Raw genomic sequence first — 26,363 nt, forward strand, 5'->3', positions numbered from 1 at the left:
GCTCACTCCACCACACTACCTGGTAACAGATGCACACATGGGAGTGTGCATCTCAGTTCTACTCACTCCCCTCGAGGGCTCCTGTGCCTCCCACTCCCATATCAGACTCCTGTGCCTCCCACTCCCACTCCCATATCCGACTCCAATATTTCCTTCAGGCCCCCTCCTTGGCTCTGTCAGTGCCCTGTAGCTCCTGCTCCCCTACCATGCTCCAGTGGGCCCTCTCAGCAGGCTCCAGAGGCTGCTCCTGTCCACAAGGTAGCATGTTTGCTGGGGCAAGGAAGGAGCCACCCAGCTAGAATCCTTATGGCCTCCTGTTTCAGTGGCTCCTCCCCCTCCATATGTTGCAGTATACTATTGTGGGGATCTAAGGCTGCTGCTGTACACATCAGTGGGCTGGAGGTAGGTGGCAGTTCCTCACTGCTCTGCCTGCTTCACATTCCTGCCCTGATCAGAGCACACTGGGAGCTGGGAAACCTGGAAACAGCCGGCAGCTATAATGGCTCCCCCATATTCTACAAGTGATGCAGCAACCTCTAGTAGAGAAAGCGCAAACTGCAGGCAACTGTGAGCAGTCTATGGCTTTATGCAAGATCATGCGCAGTCAAAAAAGTCACTCTTGAAATTGAGTGTTGGCAACACCAAGACTCAGTTTTGCAGACAGATACTTGCTTCAGTACATGTGGAAATAAATGGGAACAGAAGAGAGAATAGAATGGTATCAGATCATCAAAATGCAGAGTTTTTAAAATGTCTGGTAAGTCTAGACAGTTGTTCTACAATGTGAAGATAGTTAAAAATATAACCCTGTTCATCTGCTATCTTATACACGAAGGAAAGACCCCTCTGCCCAGTGCCAACTTAAAAAGGTGGAAATGGGAAGGAGACAGTGAATAGGAAAAATAAAACTGACACCTTTCACAGTGATTTCTTTATTATTTTTATCTTTGCTTTTTGTTTTCTCTTTGGATTGTTAAATGTTTCCTTCTAAGAAAGTTACAAATAAGAAGAATTTGAATATAATTTACACATTAATTTACTTTTGTTTTAAAAAAAGTATTAAAAAGTAAATTTAAACACCAAAATGTGAAATGGACTATTCTAATTTATTAAATTTGATATATTTGGGATAGTATTCACTCTTAGATTTCAGCTACAGTTCATTAGCATTCAAAATGTGAGGATCATGCCCTCAAAAGAGTCATGGGAGTGAATTAAATATGAGATTTTAAACTAATAAATGTTGGATTCTTTTTATTTGTCTTCTGGCTTTTAAGCATGCAGGATTCACATTTGCAAGCTTTTCTGGGCAACCATGAGGATAGAAACTTACTTTCTGCTTTCATTTTTTAATATAGATTCTCACACAATGAGGATTTCGGGAGCCAGGGCTTTAAGAAAAACAAGTATCAGGAGATGCACAATGTTGCAGGAGTTGGCAACAATACAGCTCAAGGGTAAGCTGCAATTTCATGTAGCCAAGAAGCCAAAATATTTTTGGATCATTTTGATTGAACAAGCAACAGTGCTCGATACAGTCCTGCAATAGAATCTACATGACCAGACCCTTATGTCTCTGCAGTGTCCCATTCAAGTCTAGGTACTCCAGCCCCCAACTTCTCCCCACTTTTTTAAAAAATGATTCAGCATTTCAGTGACACCAAGCTCTCATGACCCTGACTATGTGGATCTGATTGCAGGCTCAGGAACAATGTACAGTAACTCCTCGCTTAATATTGTAGTTATGTTCCTGAAAAATGTGATTTTAAGTGAAACGATGTTAAGCAAATCCAATTTCCCCATAAAAATTAATGCAAATGGGGGGGAGGTCGTTTCCAGGGAATTTTTTTTCACCAGACAAAAAACTATATATTATGTAGATATACACACAGTATGTTTTAAACAAACACTTTAATACTGTTCAGAGCTATGATGGTTGTGAAGCTTGGTTGAGGTGGTGAAGTTAGAGGGTAGAAGAGGGAGGGATATTTCCCAGGGAATGCCTTGCTGCTAAATGATGAACTAGGGCTCGGCTGAGCCCTCAAGGGTTAACACATTGTTGTTAACGTAGGCTCTCACACAAGGCAGCACGAACATGAGGGAGGGAAGACAGCATAGCAGACAGAGACAGACACACACCTTGTGTGTGGGAGAGAGAGACAGATGCACACTGCCCCTTTAAGTAAGCTCACCCACTCAAGTGCATTGTCTTTTTAAGTGGATCAGGAAGTTGAGACAGCAGCTGCTGCCCCAAGCTCTCTCTGTCTATGTCCCCTCCCTGCTCTATATGGAGAAGGGGTAAGTGGGGTGCAGGAGGGAGGGGGACACCCTGACATTAGTCCTCCCCTTCCCCTCCTGCACAGCAAGCAGGAGTCTCTGGGAGCAGTTCCAAGGCAGAGGGCAGAAGCAGCACATGGCAGCGGGGGGGCAGAGGGGAGGGACAGCTGAACTGCCAGCAGTTGATAGCCTACAATTGATAGCCTGTTGGGTGGCTGCAGTACAGGGAATTTAGGGAGCAGGGAGTGGATAGGGGGGCTGCCGGTCCACCCTGGTTAGAAGCCCCCATCAGCTAGATGTAATGGGCTGCTCTTCCTGCAAGCAGTAGACAAAGCAGGCAGCTGCAACGTTAGAAGGGAGCATTGCAAAACCCCTTTAAACAAGCATGTTCCCTAATTGATCAGCAACGTAACAACGAAACAACGTTAACCAGGATGACTAAGTGAGACGTTACTGTACTGGTTTGAGAAGTGCTCTGGAGATCATTTTAGGATTATAAAAAACATTTAGAAGCTGTAATTAAGTGAAACTGTTTGACAAGAAAAAAAAATTATATTTCATGAACAAGTCATAAAAAGTGTCCCAGAAAAAAAAATTCATGACAGTGCCACAGAAGGTTATTGTTTTACAAAAGTACTTGGGAGGTCAGATGTATTCTGAACAGGGACAGACTGATTTTTGCTTTTCATCAAAGGCAGTTAATTACCTGGGACATAAATAAATGGAACGAACCTATGCAGGAAAGTATAATACTTCTCATGCAAAACTGAGTGTTTTCTATCATCACCAGTTACAAGGTTCTGCAGGTCAAATTATGCCCTCAGTTACAGTTCGCTATCCCACTATCTCCAAATTATGCCCTGAGACTAAATTAGGTTATTTCATTGCTTTTAATTAAGTTGACAGTTTTAATGGATGGGAAGGTGGGCCCAAGCAATTAAAATATAGTTAACAATTCTGTTGATGTGCAAGCCACAATAGACTGCAGATCATTCTCCCAAAGCTTATTATTAATTAAGAATCAATAGTGTGCTAGATCCTGTATAACACAATTATTTTTGTCACCCACAAAATACAGAAAAACACTAAGTACACAAGGAACAGACCCATTGAGGGAGACTTGTCATTTTACATAGCTACTTTTCCAACAATAGTTCATTGTGTTTTGTTTTTAAATCAAGTACTAGAGGTTAAAGAATCAGATTGCTCAGATCATCAACTTTCAGATCATTGCACGCAGCTTTTCTAGTGAGCAGAACTTCCTTTTATCAGAGGGTATCTGAAGAAGTGGGGGGGGGGGTTAACCAACGAAAGCTTATGCCCAACTAAATCTGTTAATCTTTAAGGTGCCACTGGACTCCTTGTTTCCTTTATTAAGGAGTTTAACTGTTGCCTCTTTCTTCCAGGGATGATAGTATCTACTTGCAGCACCAGACAACTAGTAACCTTTGTGACTATAGCTTCATCTTAGAGATGAAAGTGAAAAAGGAAAAACCTCTAATACTAGAGGCAGACCGAGCAAAGCAGGTTTGTTCAGTCTGAGTTGCAATCAAATTATGCTAATCTTGTGCTCTAACACAGAGAATTAGCTGAAAGTTCCAACATTCAGAACACAGGTTGGCTAAACCATGGTAGCTGGTCCAAAAGCCAACTATTCACCTGGAGAAGACAGACAGGGTTATGGTCAGTTTAATCTATCTGTATCAAGAGCAGGTGGAGTTACAGATGCTCTGTGGTGCAGTTCCTAAATTCTGAATCTCTGTATGAATAATGTCCTGTTTCTAAAGTATATCAAGAACAGATGGCAAATGCTATTGTCAAAGTCAACTGCAAGAAGAAAATTTTACAACCATGGTAATAAGACGCTTTATCTAGTAGCTCTTTAAAGAGACGACATCTCAAAGCTCTTTAAGCCTCACACCCCCCTTTGAGGAAGGGAAGTATGGTTCTTCACAAATTGGCTCTGCAGCCTCCCATTCTGGGATGCTTCTGGGTCGGAGCCATCTGGAAAATAGTTACCACTGGAGACCAGACAATGATCAGTCATGTGGTGTAAAGGGTAACGTGGCCCCAACTACACTTTTCTACTTTCCTGCCACTGTTGTCCCTTTACCTTTCATGTCTCAATCTCTTTCTAGTAATCTGTCCCTTGTGTTTACATTAAGCCACAGTAGTTTTCAAACTGGGGTATGTGAGATCTCATCAGAGGGTACATGAGAAAAATCCTGTAATGGCGGAGGACACATTTTATTTAGTACAGAGTTTTTCAAACAAACAATGGGGCACAGAGGAACATTTGGGGTTGGGGAGAAGCAGTCCTGAATTTTGAGTTGAGCCCACTCTGAGTTATAATTTTTGGTTGTGCTTTCCCCAACCCAGACAGGCTAGGTGGCCTGCTGAGGTGAGTCAGGGGGTCGAGGTGGCACTTCCTCTCAGAGCCCCGCTTTGCAGGAATGGCTCAAGCCGCTTGGCGTCGCCACTCCCCTTCTCCTCCCCCCCCCCGAATTTGCTTAGGGGAGCATGCCCCAAGTTTGAAAAGCTCTAGAAGCTGTTGCTAAATGGAAGGCAGAAATCAGTGGGGGGGGGGGGAGGGGACAGACACATGCCCCTCACATGCCCTCTTGTAGTCTACCACATACCCTCAGAGGTGACACATTTGGAAAGGGATCTGCAGACTGAAAAGTTTGAAAACCACTGTAAATAGGGCAATGCACCGTAGACACAAGGTACAATAGATATCCAAGTTACCAATATCCTTGCCCTATTAGAGTTTCCGCATTGAGTCTGCCCTTTTACAGAGTTGGCCTCTGTATCATTTCTGGTATTCTCCTGTTTCATCTTCAACTGTTGAGATAGTAAAGTCCACTAAACAATCAGGTCTGAAACACTGTGCTTCCTGTGGGACAGGCATATGACTGATCCTCGTGGTGCTTGAATAGTAACACAGAAATGACTTGCTTAGAAAAATCCAGATTATAAACACTAATCAAGTGAGGGCAAAAAATTGAATATTACAAGTATCCAAATAAAAACATGAACAGTTGGGTTTGTTTTTGTATTTGTAATACTATTTCCAAGTTGACATATGAGTTACTCATTAGTCCATTTACTGAAGTGTGGACATTATTTTTTTCCATCCCTGGCAAGACAAGTTTTTGGCAAGCAGATAGTATAATCAATAGTAATTTCTCTTGGAAAAAACATTCCAGTCCTATTGTTTCTGGTATTATGCCCAGGATGGCAAGAGAAAGAAACTCAGTTACCTTCCACACTTCAGAAACTGATGTAAAGGCATCTGCCAAAACACTCCTAATTAGGGGCATGACCACAGTAGATGAGTTAACATTCCCTTTATTGTTTTAGGCTTATCAAGAGTAGGTAAGGTGGCTGAATTTATGAAGCCGACATGGGATTCACAAATTCAGCTGGAGATATAATGGTACACAGGGGAAAGTATCTTCAAAAACATCTTGACCATTTCTGTTCATATTTCAAATTCTATTTTCAGAGTAGTTGACATAGTCTAGTATTAAAAATATGTGCTAAAATGTTTCTATCTTCCTACAGCATGTAAGTAATTCAGCATGTTAGTGTCCTCAAATCTCATTGTTAAAAAACAAAAACCCATATTTAAATTTCCAGGAGAAGTGTAGCTTATTAAGAAAACTAAATATTGGTATTCCAGTACTTCTCTAGGAGAACAACTTAGATATTTTGTATAAAAATGGGATATTTTCCTGGCCCTTTCAAAATCCTACCTGTCCTGCAAGTAGGGATTGTCTTTTTTTTTAAAAAAGCTGGATTCAGTTTCATGCAATTTAATTCAGCCTGCAGGACAGATGGAATTTTAAAGATCCAGGAGTAATATATTAAAAGAGACAGGCCATTCATCCAAAACAATAACGCATATTACAAATTGACCTGAGGAGGTTGTGAAGGTTAGGACTATAACAGGGTTTTAAAAGAGAACTAGATAACCTACATGCATTTAAGTCCATTAACGGCTATTAGCCAGGATGGGTAAGGAATGGTGTCCCTAGCCTCTGTTTGCAGAGGGTGGAGCTGGATGGCAAGATCATTTGCTTGTTAGGTTCACTTGATCATTGCTTGTTAGGTTCACTTCCTCTGGGGCACCTGGCATTGGCCACTGTTGGTAGACAGGATACTGGGCTGGATGGACCTTTGCTCTGACCCAGTATGGCCATTCTTATGCTCTTGTATCAAACTATATAATGAAATATAAGATTACATATCATACTCTGATACCACCATCATGGAGCCCATAAGAACAGGACAAATCACCTACTGCTAAAATTCTGCCACATCTAACCACAGCAATTGTCACAATATAGCAACACTGGACAACAGTTTAGTGCAGAAAATGAGTGGATTGTGGGAGACTTTGGGTCCAGTCTGCCTGCTTCAACCACTCATTATTTATCCATAGTGAAACAGCTTCAACAGGAGAGCCCCATGTCAGAACATCCCATAATCCAGTGATTAGAGAGGTGTGAAACCCCTGTTCAAATCCTTTCTCCCCCTATGGCCGAGAGGGGGAAGATGAACCTAGGTGTCCCTCACCCCAGATGAGTGCTTTAATCACTCAAAAGTTACACCTCCTCATCCAGCCAAATTTTGAATGGGACCTGATCTGATAGGCACACTCAGAGTGATCCATGAAACAGCTTAGGTACCTAACTCCAGAGTCAGTCCTAAGTCCCCATGAGCTGCTCCACTGCGATCCTTGAAACTCTTGCTTGACTGCCACTAACCCTGTAGCACCCTCAGAGTCGATGCCTATGCTAGGAGCAGGTTCAACATGCAGAATGTACCACATGCACTGCAAAACAGCAATATATTTGCTTCTCCAGCTACTGTACAACAAATTGTATGCTTCTGGGGACCAGAAGAAGTTACTCTAATCCTGTCAAATTTATTTCCTGTTCAAATCCAATAAGAAACTGGAGAGTCATATCTTTTAAAACATTAAGCAAAACTTAGAGTAGCCATACCAGACTGTAAAAACCTAGCAGTTATATATTTATAAACAATCTAAAGTCTACAAAATCAAATTGGCACAAAAACATTGATAATACAGTTTCCTTGGAGTTAAGCCAAAAGTCACTATAAGTGTTGAAGTTTGTTAAATTTGGTCTCTTCTCTGTATTTCAGGACTATAGAAAATTTTAATGTGGAAAATATGACTTGATCTTGTGAGCATTAGGCATGTGAATACTTTCATTGATTTCATTAGGATTAGTTGAGTGTATAAACTGTTGAAATGTCTAAGAGTATGTGGGATTGAGTCCTTAAATAGCATAAAAATTCAAAATAAGATTAGAAAGCAAGATAACAGGTAAAATATCTGCACTTTATAATGATTAGGATGTAAACAAATGGAGTATTATAATTCACACAGTGGATATTACTTTTCATATAGCCATACAACAATTTAATTCCATTTTTAAACACTTAGTTAATTTTGGAGTACTGAGGTAAATTCTTTGTGGTTTTTTTTTTAAAAAACCCGTCCCAATTATATTGAAAGCAAGCATAATACCTTTTGGTAAGACAGATATTAAAACTTCAGCTGGACAATAAAGTAAATATGTTCAACTCTAGATAAGTTAGTTTCCTCTAATGCATGTTATTTCTTGTGCAATTTAGCAAGTTCGTTTACAATCATGTAATGCAGGGGTTCTCAAACTTCATTGCAGTGATTACTACACAACCCCAGGAGAGGAGTTCGAAGCCTGAGCCTGCTTGAGCCCCAGACTGGTGGGGGGGGAGGAAAGGAGGTGAAGCCAAAGCCTCAGTCCCACCGCCCCGGGTGAGAGGACCAAAGCTGAAGCACAAGGGCTTCAGCCCCAGGCGAGGGGCCTATAACCTGAGTCCCACTGCCCAGAGTAGGATTCTGTGGCCTGCTTTGTGCAGGAGGTCAGACTAGATGATCATAATGGTCCCTTCTGACCTTAGAAGTCTATGAAAGAAGCCCTTGGGATTCAGCCCTGGGCAGTGGGGCTCAGGCTTCGGCCCCAGGCCCCAGCAAGTCTAGCACCAGCCCTGGCAACCCCATTGAAACAGGGTTGCAATCCACTTGGGGGTCCTGACCCATAGTTTGAGAACCGCTGATCCAACAAATTGTCCTAGTGAATGTAAAGACTCATATTAATATTGGCTTCATATAAAATTTGTCATTAAATGTTTGTTTTCTCATAGCCACACTATAGCTACAACCCACATTCTCTAACTATACCATGTCAGATATATCACTACGTGAAACCTGACCTCTTCCCTCCCAATGCAATTCAAAAGGAGCAAGCCCAAAGTGAAGAAATAGCTAAGTGAGAGCTATGCAGGCATAGTCTATAAGCCATTTTAATTTGCTTGTTGAGAACCCTAAATTGATATGTCAGAACTACCATTTACAATTAGGTTTAATGCCAATTTACTGTCTCCAAAATGTGTTATTTTACAACCTCTCTTTTCTTAATCAATAATACTTAGTTTTATATACTAGTGTATGTAACTTATATATGTTCATTTCAATGTACTGTATTTCAGATTAATAGCTTTTTATTCAGTATTTTAAGTGTCCTTTATTTTAAGTGGTAGAGAATGAAACAAAAGACCATGTGGATTATTTCTAAAGTCTGTTAAAATAATACAAAGTGTAAGTTATTGCTTACAACTCACATGGCACAAAACTGAATATGCTCTACTTTGTGGAGGTATTTTTAAAATGGATAAGAAAACAATCTGATTTTATAATAATGCCTTTCATGTGCAAGTTAGCTAATAACACCTCAGAACTAAGTCACGAGGGACAAGAACCATCGAACTATTCTCTTGAGAATATAAAAAATATGGTTAATTGACTACAGTAGAAATAATTTAGTAATCAGAGTCATATGACAGCATATTTTGTAAGAATTCATCAAATTAATGGGGTGTGTGTGTGTGTTTTCACGCATGACCTTGCATATGGTTTTTTACATATTGGCAAATAGATTAACTCTTAGCTACAGAAGCTTTACATTGATCTAATTACTATTCAAGGTCTAGTATTTACAATAGCTAAACTGCTTGCTGAATACTGAGGCTCAAAGCCCTGTAGGGTTACTATGAACCATAGCCACATTTTTCTCCAGTAAAAATAAACAGCAGTTTAAAAACCTACAGAAATTCTGCTACAGCAGCTGAATCACCGTTCTTTTACAATTTAGTGAATTCCCAGACATTTCTTCAAACCCTGTTTTAATTCTGTTACAATAACACGCATCTCATTTTTGTGCTCACAAATATGAGTTTGAATAATACAGTCTTAAATTAAATCTAATAAACTTACTATTGCTTTGTGTACATTATAAATTGCATCTGCTTATCAGTATTTGTAAGCCCTCTTATCTAAAGACAAAAGGTCCCTTTATGAAATCTACCTACACATCTTTGGCTGACAGCTAAAACAAACAGCATCAGTGTTTGCAATAGGCAACCTTCCCAACATCTTCATATTCAATTAGTTAAAAAACCCAGAACACTAGAGTACCAAATTACCCACAAAGGAAACACCTAAGCGGCTTATTTAGAAAATTAAATACATTACCAGACGCATCCTGGAGTTTCCGAATCACCTGCAGGGAAAATCAGACTAAGAATCTGACACTGGAACAGTATTCCTTAGTATTACAGAGCCAGATCTGACTCTTACAGAATAGCAGGCAAGTCTGAGGCTGAAAAACCTTTGAGTTGAGTTCACTATAAGCATCAGAAAGCCACAAAGGAGGGGGGAAAAAAATGCAGCCCACAGACAGCTAGATGAGAAACTTCTGGCACCTCTCCAGCTCAGGAACAAATTCACTGTAATTTGGAGATGTATAGTTTTGGAAATGAAAGGAAACTTGAATTTACAGATGAATTTAATCCTTTCTTAGTGGCTCTGTAGAAACATGCATGTTACATCTCAGCTCATTTTTAAAATGTTCATCCAGGAATAATACTGAATCAAAAAGTTAATGGGGGCTCATATGGGCGGGGGAAGGAGGGAGCACACACACACACACACACACACACACACACACACACACACACACACACACACACACACACACACACACACACACACACACACACACACACACAGAGAGCTTCCCAACATGCCAATACAAACTTCAAATGAATCATTCCTTCAGCTATATGCTGTGACTTTTATTAATCCCAGCACAGAGGTAGGTTTGCCAATTCTCCTTGGATGTATTCCTGGAGGTTGTGTCATATGACATAATATTTAATTGAATATCAATCTTTAATTTCTGGAGATTCCAGGACAATCCTGGAGGGTGGCAACCCTACACAGAGGTATAGTAGAAAATCTAAGTCCTTTCTTGTATCAAAGTGTCATGGCTTTTTATAATGCACTTTGAACAAACAGATTTTTGGTTTTTGTTGCTTGTGCAATATGAGGCAGCTAAAATACATTTTTAAAAGATCATTCACAACTTTTCAAGCAACTGGAAAACATGTCAGAGCAATGAAACTGCTCTTGTTCAAATATTTGTGTTTTAAGCAAATAGTATCAAAAGGATTCAGATCAACAGTTCAAGTGCTAAAGAAGATAGCTAGCAACAAATGTTGGATATGTAGGTGGCAGAGTCTTTAAAGGCATAAATAACTTCAGTCACTATAAAAACTTTTTCTGCCAATGTAGTCTTTAAAATGCAAAGTTTGAGCTCTTGATTGGTAGCAAAAAGAATAATTTCAATAGTTTGCATTGAACATTTGCTTCAAATAGTCTAAGGAACACTCAGGTGAGTTTCAGTATTTCCTAGTCATGTTTGCATTCAAAACAACATTTTTAAGTACACATTTCAAAACATTATAGTAGATAAGGAACAATAGAGTAAGAGTTCAAGAAAGAATGATCATGGTAAACTGTATTTCTTAAGTTAGCTTCTTTTACACCTGCATACACTAATAATTAGTAACACAAATCTGGTTTCAGTTTTAGTAAAAGTCTTGTTTTAATGGTAACTATTACTAAGAAAATAATAATGGCCTTTCCTGTTAGAAGTATGGTCCCTGTAGATTTGGGGTGCATTTAACATAACTAACAAAGATGTTAATAATGAGTTTACCCAGCCTAAATAACTGGAGGGATTTTTGAGTCAGTCTTTTTATAAATCAGTTCTTTGAAAAAATAATATTAAAGACGCTATTACTAAAACAGGGAAATGCAAAAATCTTTATATTAAAGGGTACCTATGAGGATGGAGAGTCATATATAGTGTCCCAAAAGGTGCCGTTAGCTATTCACCAACCTGTTTTGGACATACAAAGCAGAAATATTTTTTAATATTAGTGAAGCCTCAAAGTTTGGATCTGGAATCAGAGGTCTAAGTTCTGGGGCTTCCAGGTTCTGGAGTTATGGCTCAGATCCCTCTTTAACAATGGAGTAATTGGAAGGAACCAAGTGTGGTCAGTTGGGCAGACGACAATTACAACCATATGCCCTGTCTTTACATTTCAGAAATAATTATGTAGCAAGCACCATGCTTTCAAAGCTTATGATCAGAGATGACTGCAAAAGGTCTCATTTAAACCTGTAAACAATCCATTCTCACCTATGGAAAGTGACTGGAACACAGGCATTACCACCAATTCATTTATAGTATTACAGTGATCACTGGCCTCACCCACTCTAGGTAAGGAACCATCAGAATTCTCAGTACATCATCCTGTGTTTACTTGCTCATCTGGTCACTAAGTCCTATCTCTCTAGCTCTCATGGTTGTGAAGAAAAACTTGCAAGCCCTGGACCAAGAGTAGCCAATGCGTCTATATTGGCCCAAGTTTTCAGAAAGCCTGACATAACAGTTTTGAGATGCATGACCTCTCCTTTAATCTCAATGAACTTTTAACTCAGATAGTTAATATTTACATCATCATCATCAGTGGCTATTTCACTGCTGATCCAAACCAACAAGAAAGGAGAGGGACAATTATACTAAGATCAGCAATATCTTATTGTCATGCTACAAGTAGAAGGTGCTTAGAAAAATACCATAATCTATTTCTCTCTCCAATCCAAATGACGCCAAGCTTTTGAGGAACCCAGCAGAGGCCCTGGTGTAACCACAGTCCATTGAGATTAAGCCATGTCCAATGAATTGAACAAAAGTTACCTGTGATCATATTGTTAACATATACCCAGCGCACTCTGAATGGCATCTCATTCTGGCAACATTATGCAGCTTGGAAGACCACTGCTTTTTATCCTCAGTTTTGTCCCTTAACTCTGCCAAATTTTAAGGCCCAGGTCCAAAAATGCATGATAGGGGAAAGTTATTGTAACACAAATAATAAAACAAGGAACCCTTCAGTATATAACTCTTTACTGCATTTCTCTCAAACAGCTGGTGACTCGCTACAATAATAAAGTTATTTTTCAAAAGAGTCTAGCTGGGTCAGATCCTGGAGCAATGAAGCTGCAGTAGAGCAAGTACCCAGGGTTCCAGATTTGCTTGTACAGCCCTCATTGCTGCCATGGCTTCTCTGCTCTGAGATCTGAACTAGCTAGATTAAAACTGTCTTGCAGTCTAGATATGCCCTTAGTGACTTGGTTGACACAGGACCAGCTAACATTTACAGAAGAGCAAACACCATATCTCAAACTTACCTATCACTGTTTCCATTATATGTATCCTCCCTTTCTCTTTCTTTACAATGGGAAATATTTTATTTAATGGCACAAGAACCATATCCTCTCTTACAGTCCTTAAAGGAATTTAGGTGCATCAAAGTTGGTGCTGTGCAGATCTGTTTAATGTTCTCATAGGTTTGTCTAGTCCTAAATTCACTATCATAAACTATCCATCCTAAAGTTAAATTGCTTAAACAAAAGTGAAAACATAAGGACAGCAAGGCCATTAAATTAGTTAATGCTAGCATCATGCAAGTACTATCTTTTATATGTAAGGAGGTTTAAAATAATTCATATGTCTAAATGGGACTTTAGAGCTATCATTCCCAGAGACAGCTGTTTGGGGTTTTGTTTGTTTGTTTTTTGTCTGTGTCATCCCAGCTGTACTTAACATGAAATGGTGTAATCACTGATAAGAATTCATTCTCACTCAGAAAATTGACTCTTCAAATTTTTGTACCTACATCATGACTATCAATAAAAACACTATATTTTTTATGAGAAATTCAGCTCTCTCAGTTGTAATGTTTACATGTGTAGAACAAGTTGGAAAGGCATGAATTCTAAAAGTAGTTTTAATGTAACATTTCTTTGAATTTAAATACTCAAATGTCACAGCGACAAGGTTGATTACCTTAACACTGGCCCCTTGTACATATATAGTCACATACTATTACATGATCACATATTATTCAAGTGCAAAATATCTTTCTTAGATGTCTAAATAAATGTGTAACATTGCATATTTTGTCATTCTTGTACTGAACCATTGTGACAATGAAATAGACTGTCTATACTAACAGATTTATAAAGGTAAACTTTAACGTATTTTATTCTTCAGTTTTGACAGCACATACACACAATAAAATAGGATTTTTTCCTTTTTGTAAGACGTCTTTGAACAGTAGCTATTACTGTAGTGAGTCACCAGCTATTCCAAAAAAAAATACTAAGAATTATATAAACAAGATATATTTCTTAAGATTCCATGTTTTAGTATTTGTCTTAGAGAAACTATTCTCCCCACATGCCTTTTTGGACCTGGCCCTTTACACTTGGCAGAGCCAAGGGGACAATTTGGGGATAAAAGAGCAGTGGTAGTCTTCCACATGCCTACAAACCAAGTTCTGCCTAAATGTGGCCAGACTGAGATACCACTCAGAATGAGTTGTGCAAATGTCCAAAATACTACAGATGCTCTGTTCAGCTCCTTGGACCTGGCTTCTGCTCTGTGGAGTTTGGATACATCATAGGCAATTCTGGGTTCATCAAAAACTTGGCTTCTTCTTGACTGGAGAGAAAATGGGTGATGGTGGCTTTTCTAAGCACCACCCAGAAAGCGCACATTCAAGGATGCATTGTGTGCCAAAATTCCTTCAGAGCAGGGGATGTGGACATGGAGATGTAACGCAGTGAAGCAGGGGCAGACGTGTGGAAAGACTGCATCATAGACATACCCTAGCTAGCTTTAATCTAGCTAGCTATGTCAGCTCAAGCAGCCATCAGACCCAATGATTGCAATCGTCCATTCCTCAGAGTCCCTCCACCTTCTGTTTGGGGAAACTCAGGATGGCATTTCTAAAACATCTACACCACTGCAAAAACTATTCACCAATATGTAGGAGCAGCCCACCCAACAGATCCATGGCTTTCCTGCTGATTAGAATGGACAGAAGTTAGCAGAATCCAGAGTAGGAAGTACTGGCAGGCTAAAACCATTTCCAAAAAAGGGCTAAGGGACGGCAAACAAGATCCCCCACAATACACTAGGAACCGATTGGCCCCAGTTGGAAAGTTCCCAAGAATTCTGAGCTATGCCCCTACAAATCCTAGCACCAGACACATGTAACTGCAGTGCCTGTATGGACACATGTATACGGGGTATGGCGAGGCGTATGGTGCAGCAACGTGGGTTCTCAGAGGCAAGATTGGCTAATTCAGCACGGATGCTAGCATGACACCCAGCAAGCCTGCAGCGTAATATATAAAAACTGCCAAAGAGCTACATTATATTCCAACTGTTTCCCTGACTTGAAAGGATTCATCCTAATATGTCAGATCTCAAAAGATATTTGTATTAAGATCTATTACATTAAGAGGTTACTGTGTTCTGAAACTGAGGCTTAATGAGCTCCAATGGGTCTCAGCCTCACTCAAAATAGTTATCTTGGTGAGCAGGCTACTGGTTACTACTCAGTCCCAAAAGAAATGCTGCTGAAACAAAGCCAGCAGCTACAGATGCTTTGTGAAGTGGGTTCTCTGAAGTGTTTGAGTGGCAAAAAAAAACCCAAAAAAAAAAACCGCATGGAACTGTAAGGCTAAAGCCTGTCCAAAATATACTTACTAGCTGTTATTACAAATCCTATGTGTTTTTGCTAGAAAAGCAAACAAAACACTATGGGTACTCAGTCCAGTTTACAAATTTGATGGTTTGTACAAGCTAAAGAGTGTGTGTTCAGCTAGAGACAGAAGATCAAGTATTCCAGGGCACAGAAGTAATCCCAGCCAGTTTGTTTTCCCAAGTAAAAAATGGAAAACTATTCCTTATTTAAGCATTGGGAATAGTATTGCTTGATCCTTTCTCATCTAATCAAGTAAAGACAAAATCTACTGTCAAGATAAAAAAACCCCAAAACTAGTGGTTCTTTCTCAAGGCAGATAAAAATTTAAGAAAGGAATGTGTTACAGTCAGAATTACAGGCACAACCCCCCAAAAACCAAATCAAACCCCCAAACCAAATCACTTAACACTATCAACTGAACTCATAGAAAGAAATGAGCCAGCACAGGAGTAGCGGGGAGAAGGGAGAAATCAATGCTGATGAAAGTTCTTTAAAAAATAAAAATTTTTAAAAAAAAATGAAGAGGCCATGGAGCCTGAACAAAGAATTTAGAAACAAAAGTTCCAGATTCCAACATGTTTAAAATTCACATACTATTGTGCAGTGGGGCAAATGCAAACAAGAGCCAATTTCAGCTGCCCAGTTCTCTTGCCATCTCTATGTTGATTTCATTGTAGCTAACAGCGGCTAGGTGCAGCTTTAAAATTATGCCAGGAGTGGCCGCAAAGGAGACTGCTTTACACTATGCCAGCAGTGGCCTCAAAAGGCCATCTGCTAATGGAGAACTGCACTCTGGCCAGGCCCCACAGCTCAGCTGGGAATTTCCCTATCTAAAGATATTGGCCAATTTCTGGTCCCTTCGCAACACCAAAGTGACAAATAAGGCGCCAGAGAAATCCTAATGATCCTTACATAGCACTTTTCATCTGTAGATTTCAAAGTGCTTCACAAAAGTGGGTATCATTATCCTCATGTTACAAATGAGGAAACTGAGGAACAAAGCAAAAAGGAATTAAGCAACTCTCCCAAGGTCATTTAAAAAAAAAATCAGTGACATGGTTCTGTGTATAGGAGACCTGGGTTCCATCTCCTCGTCCTGTAGCTAGCCGCTGGGCCATGTGTCCATCCACCGTTTAGTCCCTTTTGATACATGCTGTCCTTCACAAATGAATACTTGCTTCAATTTTGTTATTGGTGGTTTGTTTTTGTTTTTAAGAGAAGAGGAGTTTTTTCAAAGTCCTTAAAAACCACAATGACTTACACCATGAGGACATCTATACAGGGTCAGACCAATGGACCATCTAGCACAGTATCCTTCCTTCGAACAGTTGCCAGTTAGGAGACTTCAGAGAGAATGAACTGAACAGGGCAATTATCGAGTGATTCATCCCCTGTTGTCCAGTCCCAGATTCTGACAGTCAGTGGTTTAGGGACACCCAAGCATGGAGTTGCATTCCTGACCATCTTCCATGAACTTGTCTAGTTCTTTTTTTTAACCCAGTTATAGTTTTGGCCTTCACAACATCTGCTGGCAACAAATTCCATGGGTTAACCGTATTGTGTGAAGAAATACTTCCTTTTATTTGTTTTAAAACCCGCTGCCTATTAATTTCATTGGGTGACCCCTGGTTTTTGTGTTATGTGAAGGGGTGAATAGCACTTTATTTTTTATTCACTGTTTCCACACCATTCATGATTTTATATACCTCTGACATCTCCTCTCCCCTTAGTCATCTCTTTTCTAAACTGAACAATCCCAGTCTTTTTAATCTTTCCTCATATAGAAGCTTTTCCAAACCCATCATCATTTTTGTTGCCCATCTGCCCTTTTGTTGCCTACCTTTTCCAGTTCTAATACATGTTTTTTGAGATGGCGTGACAAGAACTGCAAAATCTTTCTTGAGTTATAGAAGCTAATTTATACCCCATGATTTTGTATCCGTAGTTTGGAAAACATCATCCCAGGTTCATCAATTTGCACTTAACACTGAGTTTTGTCTGCTATTTTGTTGTCCAGTCACCAATTTTGTGAGATCCCCTTGTAACTCACTGGTCCACTTTGAACTTAAACTATCTTGAGAAATTCAGTATGCTCTACAAATTTTGCAACTTCACTTATGAATATGTGGAATAGCTCAGGTCCCAGTACAAACCCTTGAGGGGACCCTATTTATCACTTTCTATTGTGAAAACTGACTACTTATTCCTACCCTTCATTTCCTATCTTTTAACTGGACCTTCCCTCTTACCCCATGATTCTGTTTTTCGCTTATGAGCTTTTGGTTAGGGATCTTGTCAAGAGCTTCCTAAAAATCCAAGTACACTATATCAACTGAATCACTCTAGTTCTCAAGCTTGATGGCACTCACAAAGAATTCCCTTTACAGAAGCAGTGTTGACTCTTCTACAATATATCATGTTCCTCTTGGTGTCTAATAATTCTGTTCTTTACTATAGTTTCTACCAGTTTGCCTTGTACTGAAGTTAGGCTTACCAGCTTGTAATTGCCAGGATCACCTAGGGAGCCTTTAAAAAAATAAAAGCACATCACATTAGCTATCTGCCAGTAATTTGGTACAGAGGCTGATTTAAGTGACAGGTTACATACCTCAGTTAGTAGTTATGGAATTTTATATTTGAGTTCCTTGAGAACTCTTGGGTGAATACCATCTGATCATGGTGACTTATTACTGTTTAATGTTCCAAAACTACCTCTACTGACACCTCAATCTGGGACAGTTCCTCAGATTTGTCACCTAAAAAGAATAGCTCAGCTGTGGGAATCTCCCTTCACATCCTCTGAAGTAAAGACCATTGCAAAGAGTTCATTTAGCTTCACCGCAACGGCCTTGTCTTCCTTCAGTGCTCCTTTAGCGCCTTGATCATCCAGTGGCCCCCACCGATTGTTTGGCAGGCTTCCCTATCTGATGTACTTAACAAAATTGCTATTAGTTTTCATCTCTTTCGCTAGTTGCTCTTCAAATTCTTTTTTGCCCTGCTTAATTAGATTTTTAAACTTTACTTGCCAGAGTTTATGCTCCTTTCTATTTTCCACAGTAAGATTTCACTTCCAATTGTTTACAGATGCCTTTTTGCCTCTAACTATCTTTTACTCTGCTGTTTAGCCATGGGGGCATTTTTAGTCCTTTATTTTTTTAAAAAATTAAAAATTCTTTTAATTTTTAAATATTCATATAGTTTGAGCCCCTAATAAGTTTCCATGCAGCTTGCAGGCATTTCACTCCTGACTATTCCTTTTTATTTCTGTTTAACTATCTTCCTCATTTTTGTGTAATTCCTCTTTTGAAGTGAAATGTACTGTGGTAGGGTTTCTTTATTTCCCCCTCCCCCTAACAGGATGTTAAATTTAATTACATTATGGTCTCTACTATTAAGTGGTTCAGCTATATTCCCCTCTTTGAGCGGATCCTAGGCTCCACATAGGACTAAGAATTGCCATATGAGTTGCTGGACCAGCTCCCAGAAAGTAGTCATTAACGGAGTCATCCTGAGGTGACATGTTCTCAGTCAATATGGGGATAGTTGAAATCCCCTATTATCGGGCTTTCTAGTTTTCTAGCCTCTCTAATCTATGAGCATTTCACAGTCACTGTTACCATCTTGATTAGGTGGTCAGTAGCGTATTCCTATTACTGTACTATTATTCAAATATGGAATTTCAATCCATAGAGATTTGTGATACAGATATATTTAAAATCCTAAATGAATCAATTTGACTATTCTCTCTTTCACACACAGTGCTAGTCCCCCACCATTTGTACTCTGTATTGCCATGTCCCATTGATCATCATCATTCCACCAAGTTTCTGGAATTCATATTATATCAATAGCCTCATTTAATACCAGGCATTCAAGTTCACCAATCTTAGTATTTAGATTTCTTCCACTGCGTACAAGCACTTATAAAATTTGTCAATATTTAGTTGTCTGGCTTCATAGGATGTAATTGAATGGGACTATTTCATTTAACTGTTTCTCTTCAGTTCTTACCCATACTTTACTAACTTCTATTCTTCCTTCTTTACTAGAATATAGAGAATCTCCTTTAAAAAAGTCAGGAATTTTTAAACCAAGGACTGAGGGAAAGCCAAGAGGTGTAGAGTATGCTGGTTAGACAGACAAGTCCCTTACGGTAGGATTTATTAATTTTACATGCCAGCAATCTGATTTACATGTAGCCTAGCCTTCCAAAAGTTCACGGTTCCTAATAAACCTAAATCCCTCTTCCCTGCACCATCGTCTCATCCATGCATTGAGACACTGAAGTTCTGCCTGTCTAACTGACTCTGTGCATTGAACTGGAAGCATTCCAGAGAATAGCACCTTGGAGGCCCTGGATTTTATTCTCTTATCAAACAGCCTAAATTTTGCTCCCAAGGCCTCTCTCCTACCTTTCCCTATGTCATTAATACGTACACGTACCACAAACACTGGCTCCTCTGCATTACTGAACATAAGTTTGTCTAGATGTCACCAGTCATCTGTTCTCCCAGTCATCACAAAACAACTATTTACTTAATAATCAAAACCTCATTACTGTTACCTGTCTCTTCCTAATAATTTGGGTCCCTTCTCCCAGAGGGGTATCCCTCTCAATGTGAGAAGATACCGTGACATCATCTGGAAGGAGGGTCCCAATTATGTTTTCCTTCACTCCAACTTGATGGTCTTCTTCCCCAAAATTTTCATCATCCTCGACAGCACAGTGGTTATCAGACCCGGGTGGGAGGGGTGTGTGTGTGAGGAAGACACGGACGACTGCTCAGCTGTGTCCCTGAAAGTCTTCTCCGTGTACCTCTGTCTCCATTAGCTTCTCCAGTTCAGTCAGTCTGGTCTCAATAGCCCATACGCTCTCTGATGGCCATGGCTTCCTTGCACTGAATGTACAGATATGCCACTTATTCATGAGGCAGATAATCATACATACAGCATTCAGTGCAATAGACTGGATAGTCCCCATTCCACTGCTGGACTTCTACATGCATTTTTACTCTTGCAGGGTTTTTTGTTGGTTTTTTTTTTGGTATGGGGGGAAGGCTATTGGTTTAAGTTTAGCGTATTTTGTTAGGTGTATATGCCTCTTGCATTCCCTCTCTAAACTTCCCTATTCACTACCTCCTCTTGTTGCTTAGGAGAAGACTTTTTAAACTCCTGTTTTCCCTATATTGGCCCCACCCCTTTGTCAAGGGATGAAAGGATAGCAGGCAGGAGCCTAGTTAGTAAGCTATCAGCCTAGCCTACCAGGTCACCTGGCTCAGAGCACAGCCTACTAAACTGACCACACTATAAAACTCAAGAACACAAAATAAACTCACCCTAAGGGTCACATAGTGCTCCTTCGTCACCTGGAGAACTCCTTCACAAAACTGCCCTTTGCTGCTCCTGTTCTAAAGACTCTTTTGGGGAGCAAAGCAAAATAATTTCTCTGCGATTTATCTCCATCTCTGATAAAGATACATTTTCTAAACTATAAGCTGTAAGCACATTTCCTTTGAAGGCTGTGTTCTTACCTACGTGTAGAATTAGAATGGAAAAATTACTTACATCTTTTCCTTATTGGTTCAGGTCAGAGTGGACAGAGAAGGGCACTGGTTGCTGCATATCCCTCCCTGGCTAATCTTCTAAAGAATATCTACTTATTTTTATTTATCTGATAAAAACACGTTTTTATTATTCTCACCGCAGAGCCAAGGAAGCCGCAGAAGAGCAAGCTGTATTCCATTCTGCCTCATAAATCAACAAAATTGCCAGCTCACTTCTGGTCCTGGAATCTTTATTGTTGGTAATGATGTATGAAGCAGAAAGCAAATTTTATTTTCAGAGCAGATTGAGCTTGCAGTGTTTGCAGTTCCAACAATCTTACTTTGACTTGTACACTGAACAGGGCCAATACAAGAATCAGAGAGAATGACCATTACAACACACACACCAAGAAGTTCATGTTTACAATTGCTTCTCAGGCAAGCTCATTTTAATACCCGAAGAACTCTATTGCTTACATTATGACCAGCAGCCTTCTGAAGATTTAAACTGTATTGAAACAGGATGTAAGTTAGCAAATATTCTGTCTGCTGGACAGAAGGTGAAGGCACTAAGAAAAAAAGGAAGGAGAATGGTGAAATGCTACTCAAGAATAAAATGTGGAAAATATTATACGAACAGCCGAACTGGGTCAGACCAAAGGTCCATCTAGCCCAGTATCCTGTCTGCCGACAGTGGCCAATGCCAGGTGCCCCTAAGGGAGTGAACTTAACAGGCAATGATCAAGTGATCTCTCTCCTGCCATCCATCTCCATCCTCTGACAGAGGCTAGGGACAATTCTTTACCCATCCTGGCTAATAGCCATTAATGGACAACCACCAAGAATTTATCCGGTTCTCTTTTAAACGCTGTTATAGTCCTAGCTTTCACAACCTCCTCGGGTAAGGAGTTCCACAAGTTGACTGTGCGCTGCATGAAGAAGAACTTCCTTGTATTTGTTTTAAACCTGCTGCATATTAATTTCATTTGGTGACCCCTAGTTCTTGTATTATGGGAACAAGTAAATAACTTTTCCTTATCCACTTTCTCCACATCACTCATGATTTTATAGACCTCTATCATATCCCCCTTTAGTCTCCTCTTTTCCAAGCTGAAGAGGCCTAGCCTCTTTAATCTCTACTCATATGGGACCCATTCCAAACCCCTAATCATTTTAGTTGCCCTTTTCTGAACCTTTTCTAGTGTCAGTATATCTTTTTTGAGATGAGGAGACCGCATCTGTATGCAGTTTTCAAGATATGGGCGTATCATCGATTTATATAAGGGCAATAATATATTCTCAGTCTTATTCTCTATCCCCTTTTTAATGATCCCTAACATCCTGTTTGCTTTTCAGACCGGTTCTGCACACTGCCTGGACATCTTCAGAGAACTATCCATGATGACTCCAGGATCTTTTTCCTGACTTGTAGCTAAATTTGCTCCCATCACATTGTATGTATAGTTGGGGTTATTTTTTCACAATGTGCATTAATTTACATTTATGCACATTAAATTTAATTAATCATTTTGTTACCCAATCACTTAGTTTTGTGAGATCGTTTTGAAGTTCATCACAGTCCACTTTGGTCTTAATTATCTTGAGCAGGTTAGTATCATCTGCAAACTTTGCCACCTCACTGTTTACCCCTTTCTCCAGATCATTTATGAATAAGTTGAATAGGATTGGTCCGAGGACTGACACTTGGGGAACACCACTAGTTACCCCTCTCCATTCTGAGAATTTACCATTTATTCCTACCCTTTGTTCCCTGTCTTTTAACCAGTTCTCAATCCATGAAAGGACCTGCCCTCTTATCCCATGACAACTTAATTTACATAACAGCTTTTGGTGAGGGACCTTGTCAAAGGCTTTCTGGAAATCTAAGTACACTATGTCCACTGGATCCCCCTTGTCCACATGTTTGTTGACCCCTTCAAAGAACTCTAATAGATTAGTAAGACACAATTTCCCTTTACAGAAACCATGTTGACTATTGCTCAATAGTTTGTTTTTCTATGTGTCTGACAATTTTATTCTTAACTATTGTTTTGACTAATTTGGCCGGTACCGACGTTAGACTTACCGGTCTGTAATTGCCGGGATCACCTCTACAGCCCCTTTTTAAATATTGGCGTTACATTAGCTAACTTCGTCATTGGGTACAGAAGCCGATTTAAAGGACAGGTTACAAACCTTACTTAATAGTTCTGCAATATTCACCATTTCTACTTTGTCCCAGGTTTATAATATGAATCTGCTTTTATCCAGTGTATTAGAATTACAGTTGCTCTGTTTTCTCATTTACCTAGCCTTTCCTTATCTATGTCTCCTCAGTAATTTCCCATGGACAGTTTTATGTTCCTGTTTGTTTCAAACTCCATCTTTCTCTTGTATATTTCCCCCCAGGGAGTTGGTATTGTCTTTTCCCCATTCATTTTGAGGTAGTTTTATTTTAGCTGTTAATTGGCATCACATTTCCAGTATCCCTATTTTCATTCTTTTACCCAGAGTAGTATCTTGTAAATCATAAGTCATTCCCCACCCTATGCTGTGTCTCTCATTTCCTCCAGCAGTCATTCCACCCAGCCCTGTGAATGTTCCATCTTTCCCTTTTATAGTCCTAGATCCCAAAATATTCCCTTTACTGCAACCCTTAGAGTTATCCATTTCTACTTCCACTCCCCACAACAACCCAGTCCCTCTTCTGACTTTGAAAGGTCTTCCACATTCACAACAGGAACAAGATGACCAGACAAGTACTGCATCATTAAAGTGTGCATCTCTAGTCTGCTTGTTTCTCACTCTGTGCAGCACTGAAGGAACATAGACGTCTCTAGAGCCAGAGAGAAACAGAATTTAAAGTTTTAACAAGTCAATTTCACAATCCATGCAACTTCCTGACCAGGCTTGTGAAAAAGCATGACAGGGCTTGGAAGTGACTGAAATCTATGATTACGTGGGAAAATGCAATAGCTGAGAGACTATAAATGGATGAAAGAGGATTGAGAAAGGAGTTGAAGAGATATGAAATGGAAGTATATTATATTTAATCTGAGGAATAAGTGTGAAGTTCTATAATAGACTTTGTACATTTGGTTAAATATATACACAAATAATTTTGTTTTTATACAATTTGTCTGCTTAGAGTTCATCCCAAAGGACTATCTGCAAGTCTAAAAACCTCCAAAATCCTTAACACAGACCCTTTGATTCAGCAGATCTCACAGTTACAAGATATTTTGGGAATTTTACATGCCCACTCCTGAACTGGGTGTGGGAGGAATAGAGCTTGGAGGGGGGGTATGGGTGGGCTCAGTGGGAGGACTAGATGCAGCTGGTTGGGGCTTGGTGGGGTGGGGATCCAGGTGTGGGTGGCTCATGGGGGTAGTCCAGGTGCAGAGGGAGTGGGGCTCATTGGGGGTGGGGGTGAGGCTTAGCAGGAGGGTCTGGGTATGAAGAAGTCTGAATGCACAGGGGTTGGATGGATGGGGAGCAGCTCCCGGTACAGGGATCCCGCCCCCTGAAGCTGAGGAGTGATGGGGTGGAGTAAGTGGGGTGGGGGGTTGCAGAGCTTCCTTCAGCTGGGGGAGAAATATGGGGGTGGGTCTGACCCAGCCCCAGATGCCCTGCAAGGCAAGAGGAAGTCCCATCCTTCCCAGCCCAGCTGGGACTAGGAGCTGAGCCCAGCACGGGATAGAAACCACCAGCTGGGTGTTCCCCAGTCCTGCCTCCTGCCCCACAGTGATTTACCTCTCTGCCGGCTGTCCAAAACATACTGCTGGGGAGGGTCGCATGATAGCTCTAGTGCTTCCCTTTGCTTCCCCATCAGAAAGTCATTTTTCTGCAGGGATGCAAAGAAATCTGCAGGGGACATAAATTCTGCACATGCACAGTGGCACAGAATTCCCCCAGGAATAGTATATACAGAATGGATAAACATTCAGAAAGTACTCCGCCCTGAAAAATAGATATGGTTCCTAACTGTGTACATTTAGAAAGCCTGTCTATATCAACTATATTGGCATAGGAAAATACATACTTTTCTGAAAAGGAAGATGTTGAAACTGTCATAATGTCAGAACAAGTGTGTATTACATGTATACAATGGATTTTTATTAAAAGCAGCTGAGTTTTGTCTAAGTTACAACTCAGATTTAAAGTGCAGTATGTATAACCTGTTTAGTAGGGTTTATTTTTAATTTGTCCTTTGTCTCCCTATGACTGAAGAGACCTCATTACCAATAGGTTTGGAAAGTTGTAAAGCTGAGTAAGCGCGTTTTCCTTGAAGCCAATGCCGTTTCATTATTTTTTGCTGTTTTTCTATTGGCTATATGACAGCCTACGGTGCACATCACTTATCTTAGCTGATGCATCCCAACAGCTATAACCGAGTGGCCATAATTTATGGCTCTTGCACTTGCCCATTTAGATTGGCATACAATTATTTTTCTTGCAGCAAAATAGAATGTAAGGGACCTTGGAAAGAAAGTGTTTTAAGGGCTCTAGGCTCAGGCAAAATGTTATGCATCTTTTCTGTGTGCATGTGTTTATCTAAAATAGCTTCTTGTTTAGGTGCTACATTAATTTTGCTTCAAGCCTTATATTATAATGACTGATACCATCACAAACTGAATGTGTAAATAGCTCCTTTTTCTCATAAGTAGACTAGTTTTAGTCACTATTACATACACAGTACAGAGACTTTCAATCACATATGCTTAGTGAGAGACAATTTAATACAAGCTTATTGTTTCAGGCCAGAAATGTCTTGTGTCACATATGCTAAGAATTTAAGATGCTACATGTGCTGAAATACTGCTTTTGGTTACAGGTATAGCCACTACAAGGCAAAAATTGAAGATAAACTATGTGTATCTGGGGGTTTACTTTTAGCAATGTTGAAAAAATTGTTTGCAAAGGGCAGGGGTCTGTTGATGTCAAAGATCTCCACACATGCTGGGAACTCACCACTGTGATAAATGAATGTGGGCCTTCGAAAGATGCTCACTCCATACATCTAAAGAAGTGGGTCATAGCCCCTGAAAACTTACGCTTTAATAAATTTGTTAGTCTTTAAGGTGCCACGAGATTCCGTTTTTGCTGAAACAGACTAACATGGCTACCCCTCTGGAATTTGATATTGCTCAGGCCAAGCCCTTTCTCAAAAGGAAGCCAAATTCTTCCCTATAAAACCAGTGTGAACCCACACTAACTGTTGAAGTCTATAGATTTTCACTGATTGGAGGAATGAACATCATAATTTGGGCCAAATGGAATTTTACTCACAAAATTATATGGGCATAGTTTGCCTAACATAATACATCAGAAAGCTTTCAAAACAAAAAACACTTTTAAAAAAGCATATACAGATGAGCCCACAGTATAGAGTGTAGGCTATTTCACTGACTGGGGCAGATTGCAGAACAACAACTAACTAGCATGAAAAGTAGTAGAGTTTGTGCCTTTCCCCTTCCCCATGCTAACTAGAGCAGGTCAAAA

At 39.9% G+C, this 26,363-nt stretch overlaps 1 protein-coding gene across 1 annotated transcript in view; it reads right to left on the reverse strand.

Annotated features, from left to right (window-relative positions):
- LOC115657565 (schwannomin-interacting protein 1) overlaps nucleotides 1-9,925 on the reverse strand; it is a 470,940-nt gene extending 461,015 nt beyond the window's left edge. The window contains exon 1 of the mRNA XM_030575601.1: nucleotides 9,884-9,925. Coding sequence (XP_030431461.1) covers nucleotides 9,884-9,892 — 9 coding nt within the window. The 5' untranslated portion in view covers nucleotides 9,893-9,925. The remainder of the gene's footprint in view (nucleotides 1-9,883) is intronic.
- Between the last annotated feature and the right edge of the window lie 16,438 nt (nucleotides 9,926-26,363).

The sequence above is a fragment of the Gopherus evgoodei genome, chromosome 9 (assembly GCF_007399415.2).
Source record: "Gopherus evgoodei ecotype Sinaloan lineage chromosome 9, rGopEvg1_v1.p, whole genome shotgun sequence".
Classification (NCBI taxonomy): Eukaryota; Metazoa; Chordata; order Testudines; family Testudinidae; genus Gopherus; species Gopherus evgoodei.